Source organism: Drosophila novamexicana, unplaced genomic scaffold (genome assembly GCF_003285875.2).
Source record: "Drosophila novamexicana strain 15010-1031.04,08,12 unplaced genomic scaffold, DnovRS2.1 tig00004555-arrow-pilon, whole genome shotgun sequence".
Lineage (NCBI taxonomy): Eukaryota > Metazoa > Arthropoda > Insecta > Diptera > Drosophilidae > Drosophila > Drosophila novamexicana.
The window spans coordinates 1135167-1163162 of NW_020825052.1; the positions used below are offsets into that span (position 1 = coordinate 1135167).

The following is a 27996-nucleotide window of genomic DNA, read 5'->3' on the forward strand; positions in this document are numbered from 1 at the left end:
GAAAGCGGACATAACTTTGAATGTATGCATATATATCAGATCGCGATCTCTCGTCTAAATAAATATTCCGTTAGGTCTTTCTGCACCGGTCTTTCTTAGACCTTAGAACAGATTAGACTATGTTGCTATATATTTGACCTGCTATAAACACAAATTTTTGGAAATTCTTAAAATCTTTACTTTGTTACCACAATGTGGGTCCAATCAAAATGAATAAAACTTTACTAAGAGTATATTCTGAAGAGTATATAATAATTTTGTCATGAAATGTGTAACGCATAGATGAAGACATCTCTGACCTGATAGATTTGCAGCAACAGCCGAGTTGATATAGCCATGTCGGAATTTGTTATCACTTTAATAGTTAGCGTCTTAAAACTATGCATTGATTCGCAGGCAGTAAATGTGTCAGACCGGGCCCAATCGGACAACTACATTGCATAGATGACATGGGAACGATAGGATCTTGTATGACAAAATATTGTATTTTCCAAGATATTTTTAACGAATATTTATTTAATATTTACGAGCATTTCTCACATATTTGCAAACAAGGGTATTACATCTGCGGCTTGCCGAAGATGTTCCTACTTTTCGTTAGACCTTATATCAGCCGCGGGCTACCGACATGCCAAGCTTTTGCTAAATTTAAAGAAAAACTCATGCCAGTCATTGTGGGTTTCACAACGATATTCACACACTCGCCTGGGATTTGAGCCAGCATTCTGCTTGTTCGACGCCTTCATGACTCGGTCGCTTTGACGGCTCATCTTCTGCTTTAGTAAAAGTATTTTATTTTTGAATCAAAATAAAACGACAGTTACATATTGATCGATTTATTAATTTATCGATTGACGAACGAACATCAATATTTTGAAAAATATTCATTAGAGTGCAATGAATCAAACTTACGAGTTGTTAAATTTTGCAAATATTTGTGGAGCACTTGTATTTATATTGAATCTATACGAGTAGCTCGTGTAGCTGATGAAAAGTTTTCGCAATTCGTTATTGTTGTTGTTGTTGTTGTTGTTGGGAGCAGCACGGGTCAAGTTGCCACAGATGAGAGAAACTACGTTCGTTATATTACAAATTAATAAACTAGAAGCAGTTGGTCTCTGAATTGATTTCATTCAAATTAACTTTGTCTCAATAACTGGCCATAATTCGTAGTTTAGGGGTGGCCCGTGACGCGACTGTAAGTTGTCTCATTATGATATGTTCAGCTTGTGTAAGGACAAACAAGGACATTTGGATCGGTCGACAGGGCGACGGAACCACTTATTTTCCCGGCACTGTCTCGTTTCCGACCCTTGCGGCGCTCTAGAAGCTCCATATAGATGCCGATGATTATTTTATTTTTTTTTTTTGTTGTTCGCCCTATCTCTATCTCACACTCTCGCTCGCTCTCTCTCTCTCTCTCTCTCTCTCTCTCGCTCTCTTGCTGAGTTTCTCGCTCTGTCGCTCGGTCTGTGTGCTTCTCGTTTCTCACTCGCATGGCGACGTCTGTGGTTGTGGCAGCGGGCAACCCCCTAAGCGCCCGAGTACCCATGGAAGCTACTGTGCGCGCTCTCTGCGCGCTTCCCCTATGAACATTTTTTTAGGTTTTGCCTTCTTTGCATTGACCATAAGCCACGCCCTGTGCATGTTGAAGCAGCGAGTGCAACAACACGAACAACTGTTAGATACGAGAGCGAAAAAAGAAAATTGAATGAAAGAGCCAAGATAAACACTTAAACCCAACGAAAAACGATAAAAACGGCCACAAAAACACGGAGGCCGCAAAAGAAAGTTGCCAAAGGTAACAATCTATGTACATACAATGTTTTATGACCGGTCCGAACCATAGCCCCAAAGCCCAATGCCCAATGCCCAGCTCCCATTGGGGGTGGTCGCTTGTGCACATGTCCAATATTCACTTAACGCGATAAAAATGAACTGGGAACATCACAAAATCTGGCAGAGAAGGTGGCAGCGACGCAGCTCGGATGCGGCAACAGTCGCAGTTCTCTATGGGCAAAAAACGACACACAAAAACATCAGTTACAGTTTGTTTAGTCGTTTTCCACTGGACCTCCACCGTATCAGTGTGTGCGTGTGTGTGCGTATGTGTGTGCACACTTATCTGTATATGGTTTCGCGTATCTATTGAAATGCCATCCAACTAGGAAAGCAGCTCGCACGCGCTCCTATCGCCAGGCAGCCGACATGGAATTGAAACCGTGCGCATTGGGTAGTTGGAATGAGTGGAATTTGGGTGGAATTGGGCGAACGTAAACGTTAAAAAAGATAGCGTGGTTAAACGCGCTTATTTTGGTTTATGATTAAATTTATTACTTGTACGCCCAACCACAGCAAAAGGGGGGGATAACAACGAAGTGGAAAAGCGAAGTGGCAACAAAAAGAGCGGCAGCAAAGAAAATTAAGGGAGGTGAAAAGTTTTTTGGGCTTGTCTTGAATTTAATTAAGGCCTAGGCCCTTAAAAAAACAAAATCTGAACTTTATATAATTGGCCATTCTTTTAAGCTTAGCCCTTGTTACTTTTTTATGAAACGCTGCCTCTAATTAAACAGGTCAACGGGATTTGGATACATCAAGCATTTGGGCCTGGGCCTGGGCCAGCAGCAGCAGCAGCAATCCGACTGACTCTTGACTGTTATACACGTTTAACTGTTGCAGTAGTAGCACCGACATGGCAGTCATCTTGTGCAACTGCGCCCTGCCCCAGTCCCAGCCGCAGCCTCATCCGCAGCTCCAACCTCAGCTGCAGATCTGCTGGCAGTGCGAGCGAGATGGCATCTGGCTCGACAGCTACAGCTACATGGCAAAAGTATCTTTTTATCTGGCTCGCTGTGTGTTTCTACGATTGTCTGCAGGGATGTGTTTTTAGCCTGTGCTTGTGGCTGCCACAGCCACTGCGACTGCGACTGCGACGGCGACAGCGAGTGCGACTGTGGTTGTGGCACGACTCGAGCTCTGCTCGGTATTAACATTCACAGTGGCGCTAGCCCTGTGCCTGGCGCTCGTGCTCATCCGTATCCTCGTCGTCGTTGTGGTCGTGCTTGCTGACTCGCTCCCCCCCATGCACAGGCGTTTGGGGTTTTCAACTCTGCTCGCTGCTCGCTTCTCTTTTTTTGTGAGACTTCTTTTCCGCTCCTCACGCTTCTCTCGCTCTCTCGCTCGTCGTACTTGCTGCTTGGTGCTTGGTGCTTGCGTCTCGTTTATTTATGATTATCTGTGTACAACTTGTTTCGTGTTCATCGCATGTCGATGCCGATGATGGGTGTATAGGCCATGAGCATCTATCTGGTTTGTTTGTTACACCCCGGCATTAAACCCTGCCCCGGGGCGCACACATGTATGCGAGTACGCTTGCCCATGTACCAGTATGTACCTCTTCACAGATACAAATACATTTACAGCAACAGCTACAACTACGTGCAGAACACACCTTTACCGCTGGCGTGGATCTTGCCTTGGTTCTTTATTAATGACTACTTGCTGGTTCTCTCGGTTGGTTGGCTGCTGTTGCTGACCCGCCGGCAACATCACGAATTGCAGCTCCGTTTATCACTTGGCGTGGATGTTGCTCCTCCCACAGCTGCTACTGAAAAATTGCCAGCACTACTCGCAGCTGTCTGTAGGGCTCAAAGCTAATGCTCTGCTCTGCGGTTTGGGTTTTCTTCGCCTCAAAAGCACATATATATACTTATTTTCAAGAAAGTGTCATCATGTCCATCCGCAAGCTTGTCTTTGACTTTAGCCGGAACTGGGGACTGAGACTGCGGCATCTAAATATTTAATTCATGTCCTTTCTGTGCGGCATGTCTATTTATTCAACTGAAAAGGGAAAGCCGTGTCGTCTATCCTATAGAAAATCAATCAAAAGTCTTGAATAAATACTAGCATACACAATCACACACCACACACACCACGCACACACAATCACACTTTCGCCCTCACTCTCAAGCGCTCTCCAGAGTGTGGCACGTACAGGAGCTAACCACAGGCACAAGAGGGGGCAGCTCCCGTCAATAGGGCGGCTGGGAACAATAAAAAACGTGGCAAACTAAGTGGAACAGACAGACATTTGGAAATGAATCAATACAAGGAGCCAACACACACACAGGGACACACACACACACACACCAAAAAGTTCACTAGGCTCTGCCAGGAGCTGCGAGCTGGGAGTTGGTAGCTGTTCTGACCGCGATTGCGTATCCCTGTTGGAAATTCAAGTCAAAGGCAAAGTTCGCACAGGAAACAAACACCTTTTCATTTGTATCTATTAGATTAAAATTCATGTCGACGCACTCGCATATGTACAGAGCCACATGTGTATGCGTGTGCGTGTGTGTGTGTGTGTGTGTGTGTGTGTGTGTGTGTGTGTGTGCTTACTGTTGTGTGTTCTAAAAGATACACTGTATAAAGTGGCAAGAAAATTGAGCCCGAAGCTCACAATCATCATTGGCTTTGTGCAAACACACAAGCTCAGATACATGTACGCACTTGCCTCTTGGCAAGTGGGGAGGGGTGGAGTGAAATGAGCAAGGGTATTGCCAACAACGATTGTCGCTGCCGTCGTTGCTGCTGCTGCTATCTACGACAGAACACGAACAAGAACAACAATAACATCGAGGCGAAGCGAAACGAGGCAAGGCGGGGCGAAGTGAAGCGAGGCGAGGCGAGGCGAGCATAAGCTGCCACCAATACGAGTACAAGCAACAGCGAACAGCAACAGCAACAGTAACAGATACACATACAGATACGCACGGTGCAGTTGTGGCAACAAGAAAAATACAAAAGATACAAATGTATCTCGTGTTCGAAATATAAAAATCGTTAAACAAAGACTGACGTTGTTCCTGGATTTCGAGCGGCTGCGACTGCGACTGCGACTGCGACTAACGACTGCGACTGTCGCTGTTACTGATGCCGCAGTGGCTGTGGCTGTGACTGTAGCTGGCGCTGGCGAACCCGCGGGTGGCAACGGCCCAGGCATAATCTAGCCCTCCCGCTTTTGCTGCCGCCAACTTCGGTCTGCTTGCGCTGCAAGCTTTCTCTTTCTGTTGCTCCAGCAATCTGCCACCCCAGCCCCCTAAATGCGCCAACTCCTTCTGAACAAACCAGGCGCTGGCTCCATAGCGCCATTGAGCGCCCGCCTCCTGCACTCAAGAGATGTCGCCGCCGTCGCATCTACCCCCTCCCTCCCAGCACCCAGCGCTAGCAAATGTCGCTGTGGTGGAAGCTGTGGCTGTTGCTGCGGCTATGACTACCGCTGGCTTCGGCTCCTGTGGCAACCGCGACGGCATTTTGTGCCCTCGCCAATGACTTAACGTGATCTGAATTTGTTGCCCGCAGGCCAATTACTGCCAAAAAAAAAAAAAAAAAAAAAAAACACAACGATATGCAAAATATGGCAACGGATATGGCTGCTTGGCAGGTCGCCTTAACGCAGATTTCTGCTGCTGCCAGTTGGGCGCATCAAGAATTATTTGAAGATCGGCTAGTAAGACATTTTAGATATTTAATTAGATGTATTGTTATTTCATTTACTGTTATAAGTAAAAGATGTCAAACTATTTTAAAAAACAGTTTTTTTTTTATTATAAGATACATTGTCATTTCTCCTACTATTATATTAATAGTATATTAATCTATTTAAAATTGAAATTAGTAAAGCCATGTACAAGTCTGAAATTTGAGCCTGGATTTTGAATTCTGGTCTGTGTTATTATTTGCAAATCCGATCTTCCTTTTTTGCTCTGAAAAAGAAAGTTTTAAGACCTCACAAAAAATATCTTATTAAATATTATTACATAAAGAACGTTCTAAATAGGTTTTGTTTGAAAAATATTCAATAATGGAGCCTTATTATTATAAAAAAAATAATATATATCATTATATCAAGTATCATGTATATCAAGTAAAATATTTATTAAACTGTAAGAAGAATATTAAGCAATCATTAAAAACTAAAAATATTTATATTTAAATATTTCTTTATTATTATTTTGTTTATTATGATTTGATAATTGATTATAATTGTTGTTATTACTATTAACATTATTATTATTAATGTTATTATTAGTATTATAAATATTATCCGATAAAGAGGTTCGTAAAATATAAATGATTGCAGTTATTAAAAGCAGAACAATTTATTTTCAAACTAACAATTTTTAAAGTATATTGACTAAAACCACTTTCAGGTGGCAAGTTGTGCTTCTTAGTCAGATTTGAATCATATTACTTGTGGCTTATAAACTTATGTGTAAATGTTTAGATACATATGTGTATGGTCAATACGCCCAAAGTGCTTAAATTTTGTTGTTGTTCAATGAGGAAGAAACATTATCATCAACAAGATTTTCGTTTTTCTACACATCATCTAGCAGCTGCCAAATGGTGGCTTGGCCCACAGAGGATACCAGGATGCGTTAACAGACAGAGAGAGAAAGATATATATATATTTATATAGAGAAAGAGCGGCAAAGAGCAAAGGAAGCTGGAACGGAGGGGGAATAAACGTATCAGAGGCTGTCGCAAAACCAACTCACTTACATGAGTACAACAAAGTAACTTCATTTAAATGCTGTAGGAATTTGTTTTCGGCGTGTGCGACACCCGCACGCAGACGGAGGGGGGAGTAGGGACGTGGTCGAGTGTGGTAGGGGGTGTGTGTGGAGGGTGGCAATATAAAGCTTAAAATGAAATTTAGCTGCAGCGCGGCAAACGTTTCCCATTCAAATGGCATACATATGTTGATACATGTGTACGTACATCTATGTATGTAGTTGTGTCTATGTGTGTGCATATGTATGCATAAATATGTATCTTTGTTAAAATGTAGCTACAAAAACGATTCGATAGCGCACTCTCCTTCTCTCTCTCTATCTCTCACTCTTTCCCTCTCACTCGCTCGCGCTCCTCACAGTCGCCATCCCGCTTGCGCCATCGATCTCGCTCACTCGCCCGCGTTGCACGTTGTCGCGGACAGCCGTCGGCGTCGTCACTCCTCACGAGTGGCGTTTCAATTAATTAGAAAAAGTTAAAGAAACCCCCCCGCCAAAGAGGGAGGCAAAACCAAAAAAAAAAAAAAAAAAAAAAACAACAAATATCTCCGTAATAAAATGTAAGCGCGCATGCAATAGCAGCAGCAGCTGCGGTGGCAGTGGCAGTCGCGGTGTCGCTGTCGGTATCGCTATCGGTGGCATAGTCGGCGCCAGCGGGAGCAGAAGCAGCAGCAGCGCGGAAGATGCCGCCAATCCAGCAAGAGCCAGCCAGGCAGCCAGGCAGCCAACGTGGTCAGCAGGCGGCAGAGGCAAGTGGCAAGCGGCAAGCGGCAGCAGAGGTTGATAAAACCAAACTGAGCTCAACACAGCTGTAGCCAAAGCAGAAGCTGAAGCTGAAGCTGAAGCAGCAGCGGTGGCAGTGGCAGCAACTGAAACATCGGCCCACCCCTTTCACGAGTTTTGTTCATGTTCATCAAGTTTTTCTTATTTTCCATTACGGTTCGAGCGGTTCGCTTTCTCGCTGCTCGCTCGTGTTGTTTATGGCAACAAATACTTGTACAACGTACCGACAACCAGTTCCAAGCCCCCAGCTTGACGGCAGCAGCAGCAGCAGCAGCAAGTAGCTGCAACAACAGCAGCAGCAACAGCAACAACAACAACAATAACAAAGACAAAGGCAACAACAGTGCGTACAAATACATACATCGGCATTTACAACAACACGCAATAACAGCCATTTTTCTAGTTGTTAAGTTAATTTTTTCATGTTCTGCTGGCTCGCTCGCACTTAACACGCGGGGCAACAGCAACAGCAACAGCAACAACAAAGTCGCACTCGGCGTCCACACGAGATGCCCGACAACAGCCAACAGCCAACAGGCAACAACCAACAAGCGCACAACAACCTACTGAGCGAATGCGATTCGTGGCCACTCTCAGGTGCTGTCTCGCTCTCGCTAGCGCTCAGCGCAATAGCCCAGATACTTTATTTATGGTCGCAGCAGCTTTCAGATAATTTTTGTGCTGTTGTAGTTGTAGCAGTTGTTGTTGTTGTTGTTGTTTTGCTGTCGCTGCAGCCGCAGTTGCTGTCGCCGTGACGCAACCGGTTCTCAATGCTGTTGTTGTTATTGTTCTGCTGCAGTAGCGAGCAGCAAACCAGCAGCCCGTCTCGCTCGCACACACGGTACGCGTGACAAACAGCCAGCCCACTTTTAATGATAATCATTATTGCCGTTGTTACGGTTGCTGTTGCTCGTTGTTGTTATTGTTGTTATTGTTGTTGTTGCTGTTGATACTTTTTCTGCTTTTGCTGTGGCTCAGACACACACACAAACACACAGGCACGCACACTGACAGGCGCGAGAGAGCACAGCGCACGCACACTAGCATACGAATTAGGGGAGAAACGAGTTTTGTTCACAGTCGCCGGCGCTCTCTCTCACACACACAGTCGCACCGGGCTTATCTGTGTGCATTCGACGCGTATCTGTGTGCGTGTGTGTGTGTATTGCTCTTGTGGTAGCGACGCTGCTTGTAGCTGCCGCTCGCTGCTGCTGCTGTGCTGTTGCTGTTGCTGTTGTTGCTGTTTTCGCTGTTTTCGATTGTCGGTTGTCGTGTAATTCCCATTTGTCGTACACTTTGTAGTTGCTCAAGAAACTCATGTTAGTCTACTTTTGGCTGTTACGCAGATTGTTCGTATCGTTCGTTCGTTCGTCAGTCAGCTTCAGCTCGTTCGTGCCTGTGTGCGCCTCTGCCTCTGTCAGTGCCAGTGCCAGCGCCTCTGTCAGTGCCCGTAGTGCCCGCAGCGCTAGTCGCAGCCTGTCGTGCCGCCTCGCCGCCTCGATTCCAAACAGTACGTGCGTTCGCATTGCATTGGCTCGCCTTCGCCTCCGTCTCCGACTCCAACTCTGATTCCGACTCCGGCTCCGGCTACGGCTCCGGCTCAAACTTCGATACCGACTTCGTTTTCGCTAATGCCTTTGCCTTTGCCTTTGCATTTGCCACCGCTGTAACCTGGCAGCAGCAGGCGCTAAGATTTTCAAACAACGTAGTTCTCAATCGCAAACTGTTCCGACTTTTGGATTGTTTAACCGTTCAATCGTTTGACCGTCGGCATATGCGCACCATGAAAAAAGTGTAAAATTCGCGCTAGTTTTGAAATACATGTGGTGCACACCCACTCACACACACACACACACACAAATACACACACGCGCACTTAAAGAGTGTTCGCTGGAAGTTACAAGAAATTCAACATAATTACAACAAAAAATATTACAATAAAAGTAAAAAGCAAATCAGAAATCAAAACAACTCAATTTGGAGAACCAACACGGAAGAAGTTCAGTTCATGCACAAGTTGCAGCTAAAAATTTTGAGTCCAATTCAAACGAATTTGGAAAATTGTGCGGCTTTTGCTTTGTTTTGTTCAAAATCGTGCCGTGCGTCTTTTGAGTACATATAATTATTATTAGTTCAACCTGGAAAGCAAACCGAAATTAAATGACAGTGCACAGTAATGAAACCGGTGTCTGTTTAGTAATGGTAAGTACCACAAGCTTATCTACTAAGAAACTAAACTCAAACAACTGCCTTAATGTTAGCAATTAATCGGGAGTATATTATAATATAGGACTGACTAGTTAAACGAGCGAAAAAGGTTGAGGAAATTGATGGGCCATAAGTAGATATAAATATCTTAAATTCTATTGCTGATTAGACAAAGAGAATTTTTGAAAAATCAAATAGAAAATCAATAGAAATTCGTAAACATCATAATCAGTTATTTCAAAAACTAAAAAGCTTAGATGAACAGTTCTTCAGATTCAAATCCAATTTCATAGCAGTTAAACAGAGATTCCAATTCGATTTCAGACCAAAAAACAGTTAATATATATATCATAGATAGATATAAAAACCTATGCCGCACAAGACATCAAGATTAAAGATCACAGATTAAGGATCTATATATTGAAAAAATAATCAGAAAGTTCAATTTATATATTTATACCAGATGATCGTGTTTTACTCATGTTCTACCTCATAGAACCAACTGTTAATGTATATAAGTTAAATATTTCGAAATGCACGATTGTTATTTTAATAATGCAATTTCTATGAATGATAAATATAGCAAGACCAATAGGAATCAGTATGTTTATGTCCACTTAATATCTGGTAATGGTTTAAAAATATATTCATGTCCAGTTTATGTTAAAGATACAATATCTATTCAAAGAACCGGGCCTCTAGGCAAGCCAGTCTTCCCATTATTTTCATCCAATTTTCCACCAATAAAAATAATTGTTATTTCTCTTCTGAAAAACTCTTAAAATTTGCCCATGATAAAAACAAAGTTTAAAAATATTTAAGCGAGATTCTCAAATTAATTTTCACTTGTTCGACAAGGTGTTAGTTGCAGCAAATTCGACTTGACAGAGGCAGAGATCGGTAAAAAGCGCAAGAGGCAGAAGAGTGTGCGGCATGTGCAGGCATTTTTAAAAATAAATCGAAACAAAAGAAATTTCAAATCGATGTCTGCCAAATCCATTTTCAATCCCCAAATGTCAGACCATACATTTTTGGTGCCACATTCGTACAGTGTATTCGCTGTGTTTCTTGCCTCATGCCAGATCGCGGGCCAGCGGGGACATGTGTCCATACATGATGCCAACTGAGAGGCAGAAGGGGGAGAGGAAGGGGGGGGGGGGGCAGTTGCGGGTGTATATACGATATATACTACGAAAGATACTATACTACAGATAGGTGCATAACCGAACACGTACTACCTACTAGAGTGGATATTGCTATGCTTCTGTGTGCACACTTGTGTGCGAGTTGTGTGTCTGTTGTGCCTTTGTGTGTGTGCGTGTGTTTTCAAGAGCCAGCATGTTGTATGCCTGGTAATACGATCTACATAGAGTGGCAAATATGGCAAGTTAATGTTGCCTGTTTGGTCAAATGTAATCAATTCAACTTATACTTGACACTTCAGCGCCAACACACACACACACACACACACACTTTGGCACATTAATTACAAATAAGTAACGAGAACAAGCGCTATGAAAAGAGCCCATAAAATGCTTGCGATAAACAAAACAACAACAGAACAACAAAAACAAATCATATGAAATGCAACTTGTAGAACAACAAAGAAAACTGAAACCGAAACCGAATCTGAATCCGAAACCGAAATATCTGAATTGAAGTCGCAGCGAAAATGCAAATCGCTGTTTAGATCGAAAATTCCTCTGTCACACACTCAGTGTATGTGTGTGTGTGTGTGTGTGTGTATGTGGATATACAACACTTTCGAATAATTCTCAAGTTGTTGACTACACACAAGCATTTGTTTATACAAATACTCGATTCGATAGCGTTTTCCATTTTGGATGTTCCTCTAGAGAAACACACACACATGCCATGCCTCCAAATATGTACACATATATATAGCATATATATTGTCGCGTAGAAGACATGGCGTAGCCCGGCGATAAACATCCGCGGCGGCTGATTCAAAGGCGCCAACTGATAACCCCCATCAGCCCATCAGAAACCCGAAAATGGTCTTCATATGGGTCAGAGAATTAATTTTTAATCGCGTATGGCCACTTCAGTTGTTTAGAGTAGTCCGGCACGGGGAAGGGGCAGGGGTAGGGGGAGGGGGGGAGGCGTTGCTTACGAGGTGGAGACAGTGCATCCGTCTATATCTGCGCCTATTTTGTGATATCGCTCACTGTGTTTGGCCGGCCAGATAAAAATCCAATCTAGAGCCTTGAAACATGAGTAAAAAAAGAAGAAAATGAAAAAAAAAACCGGGCAAAGAGGCTACAACCAAGAGACCAAAATCGAGAAAAGTTTACGAAAGCAGCCAAAGAGACGATAATAAATAAAACTGAAACTTGTTTGTGTGTCTCTGCAGGCCGCATGTGCGAATGTGTGTTGTTGGTGTTGTTGTTGTTGTTGTTGTTCTCGTTGCAGTTGTTGTTGTTGTTGCAGTTGTTTCTGTTGCTTGACTAAAAGTGTTGACAAAAGTGCGCGATAGGCTTATGTGCACACACAAAAACATGGGCACGGACCAAGATGCACAAAGCCCGTTTCCAGTCATTGGACACACAAGCACACAGATACACACGCACACAATCAAATTGCTCTTAGGACGATGTTGTCGTTGCAGTTGTTGTTGCTGTTGCTGTTGCTGTTGCTGCAGTTGTCGTTGCAGTTGGCCGCGCTGCCAGCAATCGGCTGTGTAATTTAAATCAATGTTGTCAATCGAAAACATGATTTGTTGTTAATGGCGGCCCCACTTTGATGATCGCCTAGGACACAGTCAAAGATGTGGCTATTAAGGGGTATCGGGCCTATTGGTTCTAGGGTCGGTTTGCTGACTGTTCGTGTGTGTGTGTGTGTATGTGTGTGCACACAAGAGACGCGCTTATCGCATTGATAAGAGGGGGCAACGATTTTAATTAAGTTTTGCCGCGCGGGCTGCTAGCTGCCAGCCAGGTACAGTAGACAGTAGACGGTAGACAGTTGGGAGTTGGTAGTTGGTAGTTGGCAGTAGTTTGTCTGCTTGGCATTCGCAATCGCTCATCTGTTTGGTTTTGTTTTTCACTTGCAGAATGCCGTTTCAACTCGCCTTGCTGCCTCATCGCCTACCACGCCCACTTCGAACGCCGCACAGACGCCGCTCTCACAGCCAGCATCATCGACGTTGCCACCGTTGCCAACGCTAGCGAATCCAACAACCGTCACCGGCACCGGCACCAGCACCGGCTCCGGCCACGGCATTGGTGCCGGCCCGGGACCAACGCTTACCGCAGCCGTAGCTGCTGCTGCCGCCGGCTTGCCACCGGGTGTGCCCCTGCCATTGACTGGGCCAGGCTCTGGAATGGTAACATCAACAGTGCCGCCGGGTGCTCGCTCCGGCTCACCGTGCTCGGCCGCTGTCACGCCATACGGCGCGGGATCGGCCGGCAGCAGCGCTGGCGCCGGACCATCAACATTGCCGTCTGTGGGCGTTGGACCGCCGCCGGGCGTGCCGCCGGCGCCAGGCTCTGGCAACCCGAATCCGAATCGCTGCTGTGACACCGGGCGCACCATCTACACGGATCCCGTTAGCGGCCAGACCATTTGCTCCTGCCAATACGATATGCTGAACTATCAGCGTTTAGCTGCGGCCGGTGGACTCGTCGCCGGACCCGGCGGCGTACCGCTTGGCGTCTACCCAGAGGGCATGTCTGCCTACCTGTCGGGCATCGCCGCCGATCAGCCTCCATTCTACGCTAATCCGGTAAGTAAACGCGCGCATGCAAAACCCAGCTCAGTCCCGTCCAAATGCAGCCTGTTCATAACTCATGCGTCTTAACAATGGTGCAATAAATTTGTGAATTTGTCCAACGTCCGACCAGGGACCACCGTCATCGTCTTCGTCGTCGTCGTCGTCGTTGTAGTTGTCGTTGTCGTCATTTGATCGTGTGCCAGGGCCACGCACCAGGGCAAGGCAGCAGGGCCAGGCTTCCGAACATGTGTTGTCTTTCGTTTGGCTTTCGCTCTGCCCACTGGGCCTGGGCCTGGGCCATTGGCATTCTAGGCACAGATTTGTCAAGACTTGGAGCTCTGAGTAGACCTTGTGCCTGGTGCCTATGCTTATGGCATGCCTGACCTTTTGGTGCTGACCAACCGCCGCCTGGTGAGCTCTGGCCTGGGTGATATTTCAAGCCGCATTATTCTGAGGCCACAGAGCTGAGTTCGCTCTTCTGCTGCCTCCTCTGCTGCCTCCTCTGCTGCTGCACTGCCGGGCCATACAAAGGTCCGTCGCCATCGTCCCGATTCCCATTGCCTGTTACAGCATGTCCGGCGCTTCACGGCGTGTCCATTGTTCGCCGAATTATTTCTAATAGCAGCGTGTAATTTGCTTTTGTTTGCAAACAATTCTATTTGGTTTGACTTCCTTGGACCACATGCGGTGCCGAGGGTCACCTACCAGGGGTACGGTACGGCCAGGGGTCAGGACCCCCAACTGCGTCGCTGGCCGTGCCCTGACCGGATCTGCTGTGTGTGGCTTTTCAATTCGCTCGAATTTCAAATAATGAGAATCAATAGCTATTAGCTCGTTACTTGACACATGGATACGAAGACAATCAATTAGTCGATCGTCGTGAGTTGCACCAATAAAACAATATAATACCAAAAAATCGATAAATCTTGATTATGAAGTGATGCCGGTCTTTGTTTATGTTATTAATTTTATTCTAATTATAACTATAATTATTATTTTATTTTATTTTATTTTGTTGCGTTATTATTATTATTTATTTGAGGTGAAATTCACAGCACATCGCATAAGATGCTGATCCACTGATATAATTTACCTATGCAATTTATGAAAATGGTATCCAAAAAAGTTGGTCGAATGTCTTGGCCAAATCATACGTATATCATTTAACAGCACTACAAATTGAGTCAATTAAAGTCTCTCCTTTTGAGCTAACGCCTTTATTTATCGTGTATGTTAAATTGTCTTCCTCAAACCCAAACATAACAATCGCATAAAATGCAGAAACTATTCAGTGAGCAGCACTTTGTTGTTTTTTTTTTTGTAAACATGTGTGTGTGTGTGTTCGGGTGTGTGTGTGTATATAAGTTGGTACAATATCTTATAGGTGCTTGGGAATTACGTAACAGGGTATGTGCTAGCCATGCTCACTTGAATGTTTACGTTATATACTATAGCTAGAGGCTCTTTTGGATGAACTTTTGTCCATGGGCTAAGAATATTCAGCATTAACTGATATTCGTTTATATTGAGAAATATATCTTATATTTTTATATATTTGTGTTGAGATTTAATGGCACAAAGAATAGCTTTATCAAAAATATAAATTTTTGTTTAAATAATATACATAAATTTATCTGCTGCTAGCAAATAATTCTTTATTTATATTTCCTAAAAAAAAAAACAAACATGAAAAATGTGAAACATTTAAGCAAAATGTCGATTTTAAGATTAAAATATTTGCGTTTGCAAGTACTTTATTTAACAAATTTTCGCATGAGAATTGATTGTCAAATATATTTTTGAAATATGAAAATATTTAAATGAAGCTTCAATCTGTCAAAATCAAAAAAAAAAAATCGAAATAAAAAACTGAGCCAACTTTATTTTGAACCAGTTTGTTCATGTTTTTTATGTTTATAATAGTCATATCAAATAAGTTAATACCCCTCTCGGCCGATATTAATAATTTTATCAAATCATACATGAACAAATGTGTTTGCATATGTATGTGTGTGTGTGTGTGTGTCTGACGCCACTAAAAACTGACCGGGTGAAAAATCGATCGTCGTACTACTTATGAACATCAGCATATAATCATGTGTGTGTGTGTGTGTGCATAAGTATATTGATTTGCATTTGAAGAAGCTTAGGCAGCAGCAGCTGCCAGCCAGGCAGACAAAAAAAACAAACCGGCCTGCCGCCAGTAGCTGCGGTTTTGCATAAATTTGGTTTTGTTTTGTTGCCGCTTTCGTATTGTTATTATACTTATTAAAAACACAACAAAAAAATATACAAAAATCGTCGCATTTGAATTTATCGATTGGTGATTAAACACTGTCGCTCTCAATGCCTCCAAAGGCGCCTACGCTTCGCTGACGCAGCAGATTTATGCATAATATATATATATACATATATTGTTTGGTGTATATATGTATTCGTGAGGAGAATGTGCATATATACCAATACGATCGATCTGTCAATGCTAAAGTTCATATTGAAAGGCTAAAAGCTACTGTTTCATAGTAAATTCTACAGCCATAAATAATCTAACTTTTATGCTTGACTTTAGCTTCAAGCTCATTGCAAATGCGATAGAATATTCCATAGAGTACATTGTAAATATTTACAATAAGCAACAATTTTGAAGTTTTGCCAAATGTTATTGCACTGGCGTTGCCAACTTTCGACTGCAGTTTTAACATTTACTTCCCATAAAGATAAGAAAACGATAAGTGATTTAACTGCAGGCTAAACATTTGCCAGGAGCTTAAGTTAACAATTGAAGCGCGCGTCCCTTAAAGCAATAAAAGTTGTAATAAAATCAATGTCTCGAGCAGATTAATGTATATATATAAATAACATATATAGCTCGATGTGCTTGTGCGTTTGTGAGGTGGCCATGCATCTATAAGTGTATTCATATTGATGGAAAGCGTTTAAAATGGCAAAACAGTTTCTGAATTTTCCGGCGAAGCAGCTGCATAAATCATCCGGCGATCGTAATTAGTCAAATGCGGCATTTCTTTAGAGCCGCCGGCGCTAAACTGGAGCAATTTTTCTTAGCATCTACATATCATTCGGCCGGAGTTGTAAAAGTGTCGGCTCTGTGCGGTGGATTCATTACTTTGACACGAGCTGTCAAGCGGCTGTCATTTTGCCGCAGCACGGGAATATATTTTGTTGTCTTCCGAGCCTCTCGGCGACGCATGCTAAATGGTGGATGATGGCTGAAGGTGGATGTGCCACTGTGCCTCTGACTGTGACTCGCTCTCTCTCACTCACTCTCACTCTCGGTCTCAGTCTCGCTCTCGGTGTGTCTTTTCGATGGATGGGCTGATGGTGCAACGGCGCGGCCCGCTGCTGTCATTTCAAATGGCATGAAACATTTGAAGAGCGCCGCCTGCCAACAAATAGGCCAGGCCGCGCCCGGTGTCGTTGAGGGCGTCGACTGGCGTATTTCGTACCTTATTAATAAATTTGTCAACACGCAAGTGACAGGCTGTCCGCCTGTGATCCGCCCCCGACTTCCAGCCAAAGTCAGCCAGCCGTCAGTTTATCTCTCTGTTTCGTTTATCCTTAAGGTTGACATTGACGTTAGCGCATATGTTGCATATCCTGGACGCAATCGCGTGATTCAGCTGCCGCTGCTGCTGCTGCTGCTGCCCTCGGCCACTGCCCAATTAGACAAACGCAATCATAGATATTTTTGGACGCAGTCCTATGCCGCCTTAAGCCAAGCACTGGGTGTTAAGCACTTGATGTTTTTCAGACCAGCAAAAACAACTACGACAAGCTGGACTCTATAAACGAGAGTCCAGCTGCAGATGGAGTGGGTCTGTGGGCTACGGGTCTATTGACTTTTTCATACTCTTACTAAGTGACACAACATCATCAACAACAACAAGAATCTGCACATCTACATCAACGTCAATGTCAAAGGCAACAAGAACAACAACAACAACAATAACAATGCAGGCATGAAATTTCGCACTCGACAATAATCTTACTCGGGGCCAACACAAAGTCAGCACAACGCACAAATGTGTATGCGGTATATAGATACCATGTGTATCCATATCCTCGGCCAGGTCCTGCGGGAGCTACTGCAAAAACTTTGTGCCGCTGGCAACTTGCCTGCAAAATGTAACACAAAAAGCCAACTACAAATCGGACCACTCGCTTGCACCAATGCCAAATATGTTGGCACGAGAACCCAGCAGCACTCCCACAACATCTCGTCCACACATACTCGACAGCTCAGAAACAACCCCCAGTCGCAGTGTTCGCAGGAGCTGGTGAGGTTTGCCGGAGAACGTACATGCACTGATTTGTCAACTTTCAAAATGTCGAAGTGTCGTTCTCGTCCTCGTCCGTGTCCTCGTCCAAGTCCTCGTCCGGGTCCTCGTGCTCGTCGTGTTGTTTTTTCGGGGGTTGCTGCCCTAATGGCAAGGTGACGGATCTGGAGCTGGGGCCCAGAACCAAGTACTAAATACATTTACCCATGCCACGGTCGCATTGTTGTTGCCGTAAGTGTTGTGGAAAGTTTTTGTGTTGCTGCCGTTGTTGTTTGGCTTTTTGGCAAAGTTGAAAATGTTCGTTAACAGTAAATTTTGCACTCTTATGTACACACGCACACACACACAACACAAGTCAGCTCTCTGGGTGTCTACGAGAATGTTTGAATGGCTGCCTACAACAAACAACAAATTAGCAGTCATGGCAACGCCAACATCGAACAACAGCAACAACAACAACAACGAACAACTGGAGCCAAGCAAACAAGCAGCAAGAACCACACTTACAACTTTCACATAACAACAACAGCTTCAGGCGTTCCACGCTCACAACGTTCACATCCATCCATTCCACATCCTCATCACAGTCACAGTACAACTTTATAAGCGCCAAGCGCAATAACTGTCAACTGCTGCGTGTGGAGCGGCACGAGGAGGCATCTCCTGAGGGATTGCTGGCGCTGGCGCTAGACGCTGCACGGATTCTATTTTAAAAGTCAAAATTGTCGCTGTCGTCAATCTCAGAAATCTGTTGATACCAATTCCCGATACCGATTCAGATTCAGATTCTGATTCTGATTCAGCTGGATGCTGATTCAGATGCTGTTACTGATTCCATTCATTCTTCGGTCGCGGCTCGTTCCAATGAGTACAGACAGGAATGCGCTGCGTAAACGTGCGTTTATTTTTAAATCGAAGCAGCAATTAATTAACTCGACCCGTCATTACGCGCATCATTCGCATCGCGGCGCATCAGGCGACAGACCACAGGCAAACCGCAAGGCTTCACCCGTTCCGGAGATGTCGACGTCGCCGTTGCCGTCGCCGCAGCCGGTGCCAGAGCCGCCTCCAAGTCAAATCGATTCGGGCCGTCGCGACGTGTCGGCCAATTGTCGGTGTTGGGTTATGTCCGTGGGACATCCATTGACGTTGGCGTGAAGCGCAGACAGCGCCTCACAATTTAGTTAACAATGAAAATCAGATGATGCCCTGTTTGTTCGTTTTTTTATGAATTAATTAGTTTCCCGCTATCCAAACGCCGAAGGTAGCCGTGAAATCGCACTCCACAATGCGTGAACCGACACAGCCCGAAGCGCTGCCCACTGTGATCGAGATACGGATACCCAAACGTACAACTCATACAAGGAGGCAAAGGGCTACTGTTTTACTCGCAATCAATCTAATATTTAACATGCTTGAACTTCCCTCCATGTTCATTGTAAGTACGATACAGCATTCTGTAGAATACCGTTAGCATGTGCTGTTATCCACATGTAAATATTTACAATGAGCATGAAATTACACAGCTTGTACATTTTGGTGTACACGCGTTGCCAACTGTCGAATGCAAGTTAAACGTTTGGGCAACACTAAACCATTCAACTGCAGACTAAATACTTGCCATGAGCTTTGACATGAACATGCCTAAACGAACCTGAATATTACGATTAATTCTTATCAGAGAGCAATAAGAAGTAAATTAAAACAGGAAAACAAACCAAATCTGTTCACAAGTTAGATAAAAATGTTCATCGTAGCAAAACAAGGTAAGAAAGTATCTGGGCCATATTATAAATATGATGAATCGCAGCCTGGCCTATGCAGACACATAAATTGTGTATATCACTTGCCATGCGCTTTGGCTCGATCCATGCCTGTTCTGGCCCAAATACTGTACTGCTGTAATGGATGCTGCAGTAATGTTGTGGCTGTTGCCACTACCAGTAATAATAAACGCAAAACGTAGTTGCACACATGTCGTCTGTTCATGTTGTTAATATTTTGCATCACACGCAAGAATCTTGGGAGCTGTTCGCCGGTAGCGGAGGTGGACGACCGGCTGCCGTGCACCCTATGTAAGTGGTAGCAAATGCAACAATTTATGGGATGTTGCACCGAATGCGCTTCACTCGCATGTCCCTGTCCGTGTCCGTGTCCATGTCCATAGGCAGCACGCACTCCACACACACGCTCCACACAAAGAGAGAGATTGTATGGATTTGTTGGATGCGGATGCGGATACTCTGGATGCTGTTGCTGAACATGCTGCTGGTGCACGTTTGATAGTTGAATGCGATTATTGTAAAAGTTGTAAAAATGTAAACCGGTTCGGTTGCGATTCATTGAGGAATCGCCAGCCAAATCGGAATCAAAGTCGGGATCGGTATTGGGATCGGGATGCAACAGAAACTCCAGCTTCAGCTCCAGCTCCAGCTCCAGCTGGTAATTGATCGCTCGGTTAGGCAACTTTCGACCTACCGAGCCGAAGAAGACTTGTGTATTTGCTTGCATTCGAGAACTGTAATTTAATATTGTCAGAGTCTGCCAAAAGGTTGTAAAACGTTTTGCTAAATGACTTCTGCGAACTGCACGTTACGAGCGCTTCCTTGCAGTCGACCTGTCAGTAGACAACGACAACCACAACAACGGCCACAGCCGAGGGCCACGGCTCACAGCACAGATCTCTGTCGCCGGTTATCAGTCTCTATCGCTGCTTGGCTCAAAACTCACCACATGCTGCGCATGCGAACCTTCGACGAACCGACGCGCCGACGGTCGTGGCCCTTAGCTGTTTCTCTCTCCTCTCCCACTGTCTCTCCTACTGTCTCTGCCTGGCGATTGGCGTTGATATCGGTCCAAACAGCGCACCCAACGGCAACATTCTCATATTGGCGACACACAAATATTTCCGATTTGCTGCCAGCAGCAGCCCTCGTCTCGACGGACCAGCTAACAGAAACTGCAACTGCAACAACTACAACTGCAACTGCAACTGTTGTCAGTCGCCTTAATGTCGTATATTCGCATACTTCACATGCGAACGGAAACTCCCCGCTGAAGACACACGGCGCAACAACAATGCGATATCCGTGCGTTTGTCATGTACTGAGATGCGTATCAATCGTTGATATTACATCATGTTCAAGCAGTTGTCTGACCTTTGCCGACCCGCTATGGAGATACTCTATAAACGCATAAGGAAGGCCTTAGCAATAATATTCACCTAGTTCCAGTCCAAATGTATTTTAATCCTATCAATGATATCAATCAATCTTATAGTAAACGCTTTTATATTTGCTTATAGCAGAATCTTAGGATTGAACTATTTTAATACATCATCAATGGCTTGCTTTACATCATGTTCAATTCCTTGTGAGCTTAGACGACGTCTACAGAGATATCCTACAAAAAGTGCTTACAATCATATCCATTCTTACATCAGCTTCAAGCAGTTTCCTGACCTGTGACTGCCGTCATGGCGATACCCTACAATGATACCAAACTAAGACCACGCTACGTCATATGCTTTTACCACCTTTGTACAGCAAAGAGTGGATATTTTTATCGCATCAATCATTGCTTTACAGCATGTTCAATCCCTTGTGATCGTTGAGAAAGAAACCTCAAAAATAACGCCTATGAATGATGCCTCATTTTGGGCTTTAACCAATTTTTTATTAGGTATTCTTTGTTTTATCGTAGTTAGCTTCTGTTATCATTTCAGCAGCTGTTCTACCCCCCCCCCCCCCTCCCCCCTCGTCGCTTTCCCAGTTGTTGCCCCTTTCTTTGGATTGGGCTCTGTGCAATCTTTAGGCCTGTTATCACTTGGTACACGACAAACAGCTGACATCAACATCTGTCGCAGTGAATTTAGACAAGACTAAATTACTAAATGTGTATATAAGTAATTGTCATGTTACACTTAATCAACAATACACATACACACACGTGCCTATGTGTGTGTGAGCGTGCGTGTATCTCTATCTGTGGGCTTTTGTGATTTTAATTACGCGCTGTGGCAAGAGATGGCCACAGCCTGACATATGTTTCATTTACGTCTACTTGTATTATGTACAAAAGCCATGTATTCGCATCTCATTATCAAATTAAAGAGTCGTAGCTGTGAATCTGAAGTGAATATATATTTATTTATATATATATGTATATATGTATATGTGTATGCAGACGTGGACGCGGATGCGGACGCCCTTTGGTCACGTCTTGTCCTCATGGGCGACAGATCGACGCTAAGCTTCGTTTGCTGCTCCGGCTTATCACTAAATATTGCTGTACAATGGGCCGAATTCAATGTTTATTAACATTGACTACAATTGTTTGCCACTGTGCCAATCGATTCAGTTCCTCTTCTAGACAGTTGGCTTTATTTTCGACCAATTCGTAAATGCCCAGCTTAGTCGGGATATCTAGAAGAACAAAAGGTACTTAATTTCCTACCGATCCCTTCTATATTATATGATTTTTTTTGGCCAACATAAAGATTCTACTTTGTCCCATTGTAAACAACGCTCAGATAACGCATACCTCCCAAAAATAAGTAGATGAAAGCGTAAAATATGTACTAATGATTTGTTTAACATGATTTTTAATAATTTCGGTTCAAGGTCTTGGCTATTGGTCAAGCAGTTCAACATATTCATTTTTCGAGAGATTATAGCTACATACAATATATTTAGTATGTGTAGAACATTAATTATAATTAAACATGCCAAACCTAATAGATTATGTTTATATTCATTTGCAGGCCGGCATTGATTTAAAGGAGAACCTGGTGGCCGGAGCTGCACCGTGGCCGTATCCATCAATGTATCATCCGTATGACGCAGCCTTTGCCGGTTACCCCTTCAATAGGTAAGTGCAGCAGATGAATAACAATAATTTGACATTGAGCCAGCCAGCCAACACAATCAGGAGTGTGTCGGCATAGAGATTTGCTATTTAAACAAAAAGACTCAACTCTGAACGGGCGAGAACATGAACGGTGGTCCGACAGGCGATCAACGCCAACACATCAGCCCGGAGACGTGACCAGCACATGAATACCATATGCTCAACTAGGGCGCGGCCCTGGCCAACAGCAACAGCAACAGTAGTAGCCAGCAATAATAATAATACATCAGGAGTAGGCACAGTGGCTGTTGAAAGTTGTGTGCCACAGTTGCGTGCAGCTGCATTCAAAATGCCAGCCAAATTCGGTGCTCACCTTAGCCGCAATGTGCGTAAAAAGTAAAAGCCATGCACATTGGCACGCACAAAACAAAAACAAGCCAGCTCTGATGGGGAGTGCTCGACTAGCAGATACCCTGAACATTTGAACTATCTTCTACGAATACTCACACATACACACACTCCCACATTGCCACATGCAGCAGCTGTGCTTCTTCTTCCCTCGTCCCATACTTTAGGAAATCCTAACTTGAATAACTTCGGTGTTTATATTCCGATCATTAGGCACTTTTTAATGCGTTAATATGGCATCCAAATATGTGTATATAGCAAAGTCCAAGAGTCCATACTAGAGCATAAATACCAAATTTGATGTCTCTATCTCTTTTAATCATAGAGTTATGCCCAAAACACCTTGTCACAAACTCGATAATATATTCCAAAGAAATATTGTGTGGTAAGTGACAATGTATTAAGCCAACTCGAAGCAAGTCTAGAGACTCGCCAAGAATATATTTACTTCCTGGGCTCAGAGATGCTTCCTTCTGCGAAAAACAATCGACCCCTTTCACTCATATTCAATGGGTATGCGTATAAAAACAATAAAACACTCGCATATATATGATTTTCTATCATTAACAACAATTTATTTGCTTGTAATTGATGATCGGCCGACGGGCGTTGGCGGAGTGGCCGCTTCCGCTGGACGACAACGACGACAACGCAGCGCAGAGTTTTGCCCATCGACACACATCGATATTTCCAAACAGAGTTGTCCGTTTAAACAAAACAGCGACAACATCCCGTCACGTCAGGTAGAGCGCTGGCTGCCTGCTCTCTCATTGTTTCCACAGTAATTGACACCCATAACAAAAATTTGAAAGTTGAGTCATGTCGTTGCTGAGCTTCTCGTTTATGTTGTTGTTGTCTATCGAATCATATTCACAATAAATCAATTTTGAGTTATTTCGCCGTGACGTGCCGCCAGAGAACTGCGAATTCGATTCCGAATTCAGTGGATAAAGCTGCAAAGAAATTTGTGGATGTGTGCGTTTGGCCCCACCTTGTCCGATTAAAAAGGGGCGTGTACGCAAGCCCCCGCTGCATTGTTTGACAACGGCATCCATATCCACGTTCACATCCACATCTACATCTACAGCCACATCCACATCCACATCCACAGCCGCACGTGTGTGCGGGCTGAGGCAAAAAGCCGCCGGACGTTGATAGGAAAATTAAAAAAATTTATTCAACTGTCAAGTGATCAAAGGCAGTGAGTGGCTGTCGGCGCAGGTGTTTTGCACTCGGCGACACTTCGTTTTCAAATTTAAATTAATTAATGCAACGCACACAGAGCACACTCTCTCACACACACACACACAGAGACTGGCATCGGCGGCAACTGCCGCGAAATGGCAGTTGCAGTATCCGACTCCGAGTCCGAGTCCAGCAGTTGTGCAGCTGGCTGGAAACTACAAATGGGACAGCTACATATGTACGCATATCTGCTGTTCCGCTGCTGTCTATGGATGCACTTGTGCATATATACACATGTATACAACATGCACACACACACACACACACACACACAGACAGACGCACAGCCAGACACACATGACTCCATGTCCATGTTAACTGCCCACAAAAAACGATAAAGGACAGTCGCGCCCATTGCAATTACCATGGTCAGCTCCGAAATGTGTTGCCCGACCGCAAACTGCAGCATGTGTACATAAATGTCGCTGGCCACTGCAGACAGGCGGCCCATTGCACATTTGGCTAGCAAATGTGTTTATTATAAACAAATGTTGCCGCCCATCGATGATGCGCTCCCAAATGAAACCGAACTGATTCGAATTCCGAATTCCCATTTATTTGTTGCTATGAACCGAAATTAAAGCCAAATCAATTGCCCAAAAGGCAGCTTGACCGAAACCCGAACCAGTCCATTTTTGTTTGCACGAGCTCAAGCAAATTTAATTTGTAATGTTTAGTAGAAGAAACAATAATAAATTAAAATTTGAATTGTTTAATTCAAATTCCGAAAATATAAAACAAAGCAAAGCTTAAGCTTTAGACAGGGCCTGGTTCAAATCGAACCAGCTAACATTTTTCTTGCTGGTTCGCAGCGCTGTTTAAAATCAGCTTGACAACAGTTGGGCCCGTTAAATTAGCCAGACTGTGCGTAAACCGGTGCTCCTATTATTTTTGCCACCTGTGTACTGCTCTGTACAGCCGTCGGCCTGTCGACCCAAACCCTTCGCTAGTCTCAAAGGTCGCTCTCTCTAATCTTTTGGCCTTTCTTGATTGCAGCTATGGCATGGACTTGAATGGTGCCCGGCGCAAGAACGCAACGCGCGAGACGACATCAACGCTCAAGGCCTGGCTGAACGAGCACAAAAAGAATCCTTATCCCACGAAGGGCGAGAAAATAATGCTGGCGATTATCACTAAAATGACGCTCACCCAGGTATCCACCTGGTTTGCAAATGCGAGAAGAAGACTGAAAAAGGAGAACAAAATGACCTGGGAGCCAAGGAATCGAGTCGACGACGATGATGCTAACATTGACGACGACGATGATAACGATAAGAATACGGAGGACAACGATTTGCTAGGTAAGTGAAGTGCCTCATAATCTATATAAAAAGAGTTTCTCCTGACTGATTGATCGACTGAGTGAGTGATTGACTGAATGGCCCATAATCTATATAAAAGATTTGTTCGTGGTGAACTGTTATACTCTATATGAATTTCTCGTGATTGATTGATTGACTGAGTGAGTGACTGACTGACTGAAGAGGTCCATAATCTCAATATGAGCTATTCGTGACTGACTGATTCGCTGACTGAATGACTGATTGACGCACAGCGCTAACCATATGAGTTAGTAAACTGACAGTTACCGTTTGTGATGTAACTGCCTTTTGTAAAATTCCACCCGCAAGTGTGGAAAATTCATGGAAAAATTCATCGGCGGTATGCAGATTATTATTATTATTTTGTTTAGCATCCGATCAACTTTAAACTTAAAAGTCCTTTAAGAGGAAGAAGTGCGAATGAAATTTACAGCCTTGGACTCATTTGTTTTATAATGAATACGAGATTACAATTTTCAAATACCTTTGTAAATTATATTAATTATATTACGAGCGGAAAATGGGTGGAAGTGTAATTTCAAAATCAAGAAAAAACTGGACTAGCAAAGCCGAGAAAGACCCGCTAACTTATATGGACGACTTCTATTCTATTCATTATTTACTCAACCACGAACTGCGTCGGCTGCAACATATACTTATTTGGCCACAATTAACTCGTTGCAGATGCAAAGGACTCTGGCCTGGGCTCAAATGATGACAAGGACCGTATCGGGCGACTGGGCGATATGATGGCCGACCGGCCCGGCGAGAGCAATAACAGCGAATGGTCTGAGTCGCGGCCCGGTTCGCCAAACGGCTCGCCAGATCTATACGACCGACCTGGCACCCATCCGCTGTTCCATCCCGCCGCCCTGCATCATCACTTCCGGCCACCGACTGGCTCGCCACCGGACATCGCCGCCTACCACCACCATCAGCAGCAGCTACTGCAGCAGCATCAGCAGGCGCAGCAGAATTCGTTGCAAACCGCTGTCGGCGGCACTGGGGCCAGTTTGGCCGTGAAGCCACGCATCTGGTCGCTGGCCGACATGGCCAAGGATGGCAAGGAGTCGAGCTCTGGCAACAAGGATAACTCGCCTGCTGGCGAGCTGCCACCGTCTCAGCCGGCGTTCTATGGCCATGCGGGTCACAACCAGCATCCGTCTCCGGGCAAGATACTCTCGCCGCTGGCTGCTCGCATACCCAACTATGCGCCATATGTGCGCCCGGATTTGTATCGCGGCTTCTATGGACCGGCTGCAGCTGCTGCCGCCCATTTGAGCGCACCCACGCAGGAGTTTCTGGAGCATCAGCGGCATTTTGGTGCCAGCCTAGCGGCTCACAACGGGCTCGGCATGAATCCGTTGCTGTGGAAAGCGGCGGTGTCCGGTGCAGCAGGTGGCCAGCACTTTGCGCCGCTCAGCCTGACAACCAGCAGCAATGCGGGACCAGCACAGGTGGCACCGCCGCCGGGTGCATCGCCGTCAGCGTCCAGCTCGTCGTCGTCAATGGGCTGTGATGTGGTGCATATACCCACCAGTGGATCGCATTCGACAGTGCAGCATATGATCGGGCCCATATCCAGCAATTCGACCTCTTCATCGTCCTCCTCCAATTCCGGGAAGATCTCTCCTGGTGTAAATGTCGTCAGTCTAAGCGGCAAGCCATGACACCCATCGCAATCGCAATCGCACTCGCACTCAGCCTCAGCGTCCGCGTCGGCGTCGGCGTCCCCTGATCCGTACGCATTGCCGCCGGTGGTTGCCAATGGATCAGCCGCATCTCCGATCTCGGCATTCCGGTCCCTGTCGCTGATCGCCATACGGGAGCATCACCTGCAGCAGCAAGCACCAAAGCTGGCGCTGCTACGGCCGTAGCGAGGTACGGAGTTCGGGTCATGTCAGCGAGCAGGGCGCCCGGCTATCGAGCTAGTTTAGATCAGTTCCTGTAGCAGATCGGGCAACTTTCGGACAATAATTTACATGTGATTATTCGGTATTTTGATTAAACGCCGCTTACACCAAATAGCAAGAATCATCCCGCTGGTTCAGCAGCGGTTCCATTGACACAACAGCCGCATCAACTGTCAAGGACTTTGTGCAATTTTGTGGGAATGCAAATCCTAAATCTAATTGAAAATACATTAATTTTAAAATACATACAACTTACGCAATCAGAGCTTATAGGAAGTAAATTTGTAAGAGTTAGTGAAAAACGACCCCAATGACAACTAGCAACATACAAAAAACACACACTAAAAAACAAAGAAGCAGATCAATATATGTATCTCGAGCACAGGAACCCAACCCAAGCCCAAATATAGCCTGATCCACACTCTCTCACACACACGCCAAGCAACCAGTTGGTGCTTCTGTTCGATTAGCTGTTAGATTAGAATCGCAAAGCTGGTTCGAACCCCGCACTCCCCATGTTATGCCAGCGCTTTGAGATCTAGCAAAGTAATTATATACATATATTTTTTTGACCTTCACATATAATTGGCTTCAGACCGGCGCTGATCTAAGCGGTATCAACGATATGTACCATATATACATATAGATATATATATATGAGTATCT

At 44.6% G+C, this 27996-nt stretch overlaps 1 protein-coding gene across 1 annotated transcript; it reads left to right on the forward strand.

Moving 5' to 3' along the window:
- The first annotated feature begins 8753 nt into the window (after window positions 1-8753).
- Window positions 8754-27167, forward strand: LOC115770427 (homeobox protein araucan). The gene is made up of 5 exons (XM_030715695.1): window positions 8754-9560; window positions 12640-13311; window positions 22357-22463; window positions 25092-25396; window positions 26102-27167. The coding sequence occupies exons 1-5, from the start codon at window positions 9519-9521 to the stop codon at window positions 27085-27087; spliced, it is 2112 nt and encodes a 703-aa protein (XP_030571555.1). The 5' UTR covers window positions 8754-9518; the 3' UTR covers window positions 27088-27167.
- Window positions 27168-27996: the final 829 nt, after the last annotated feature.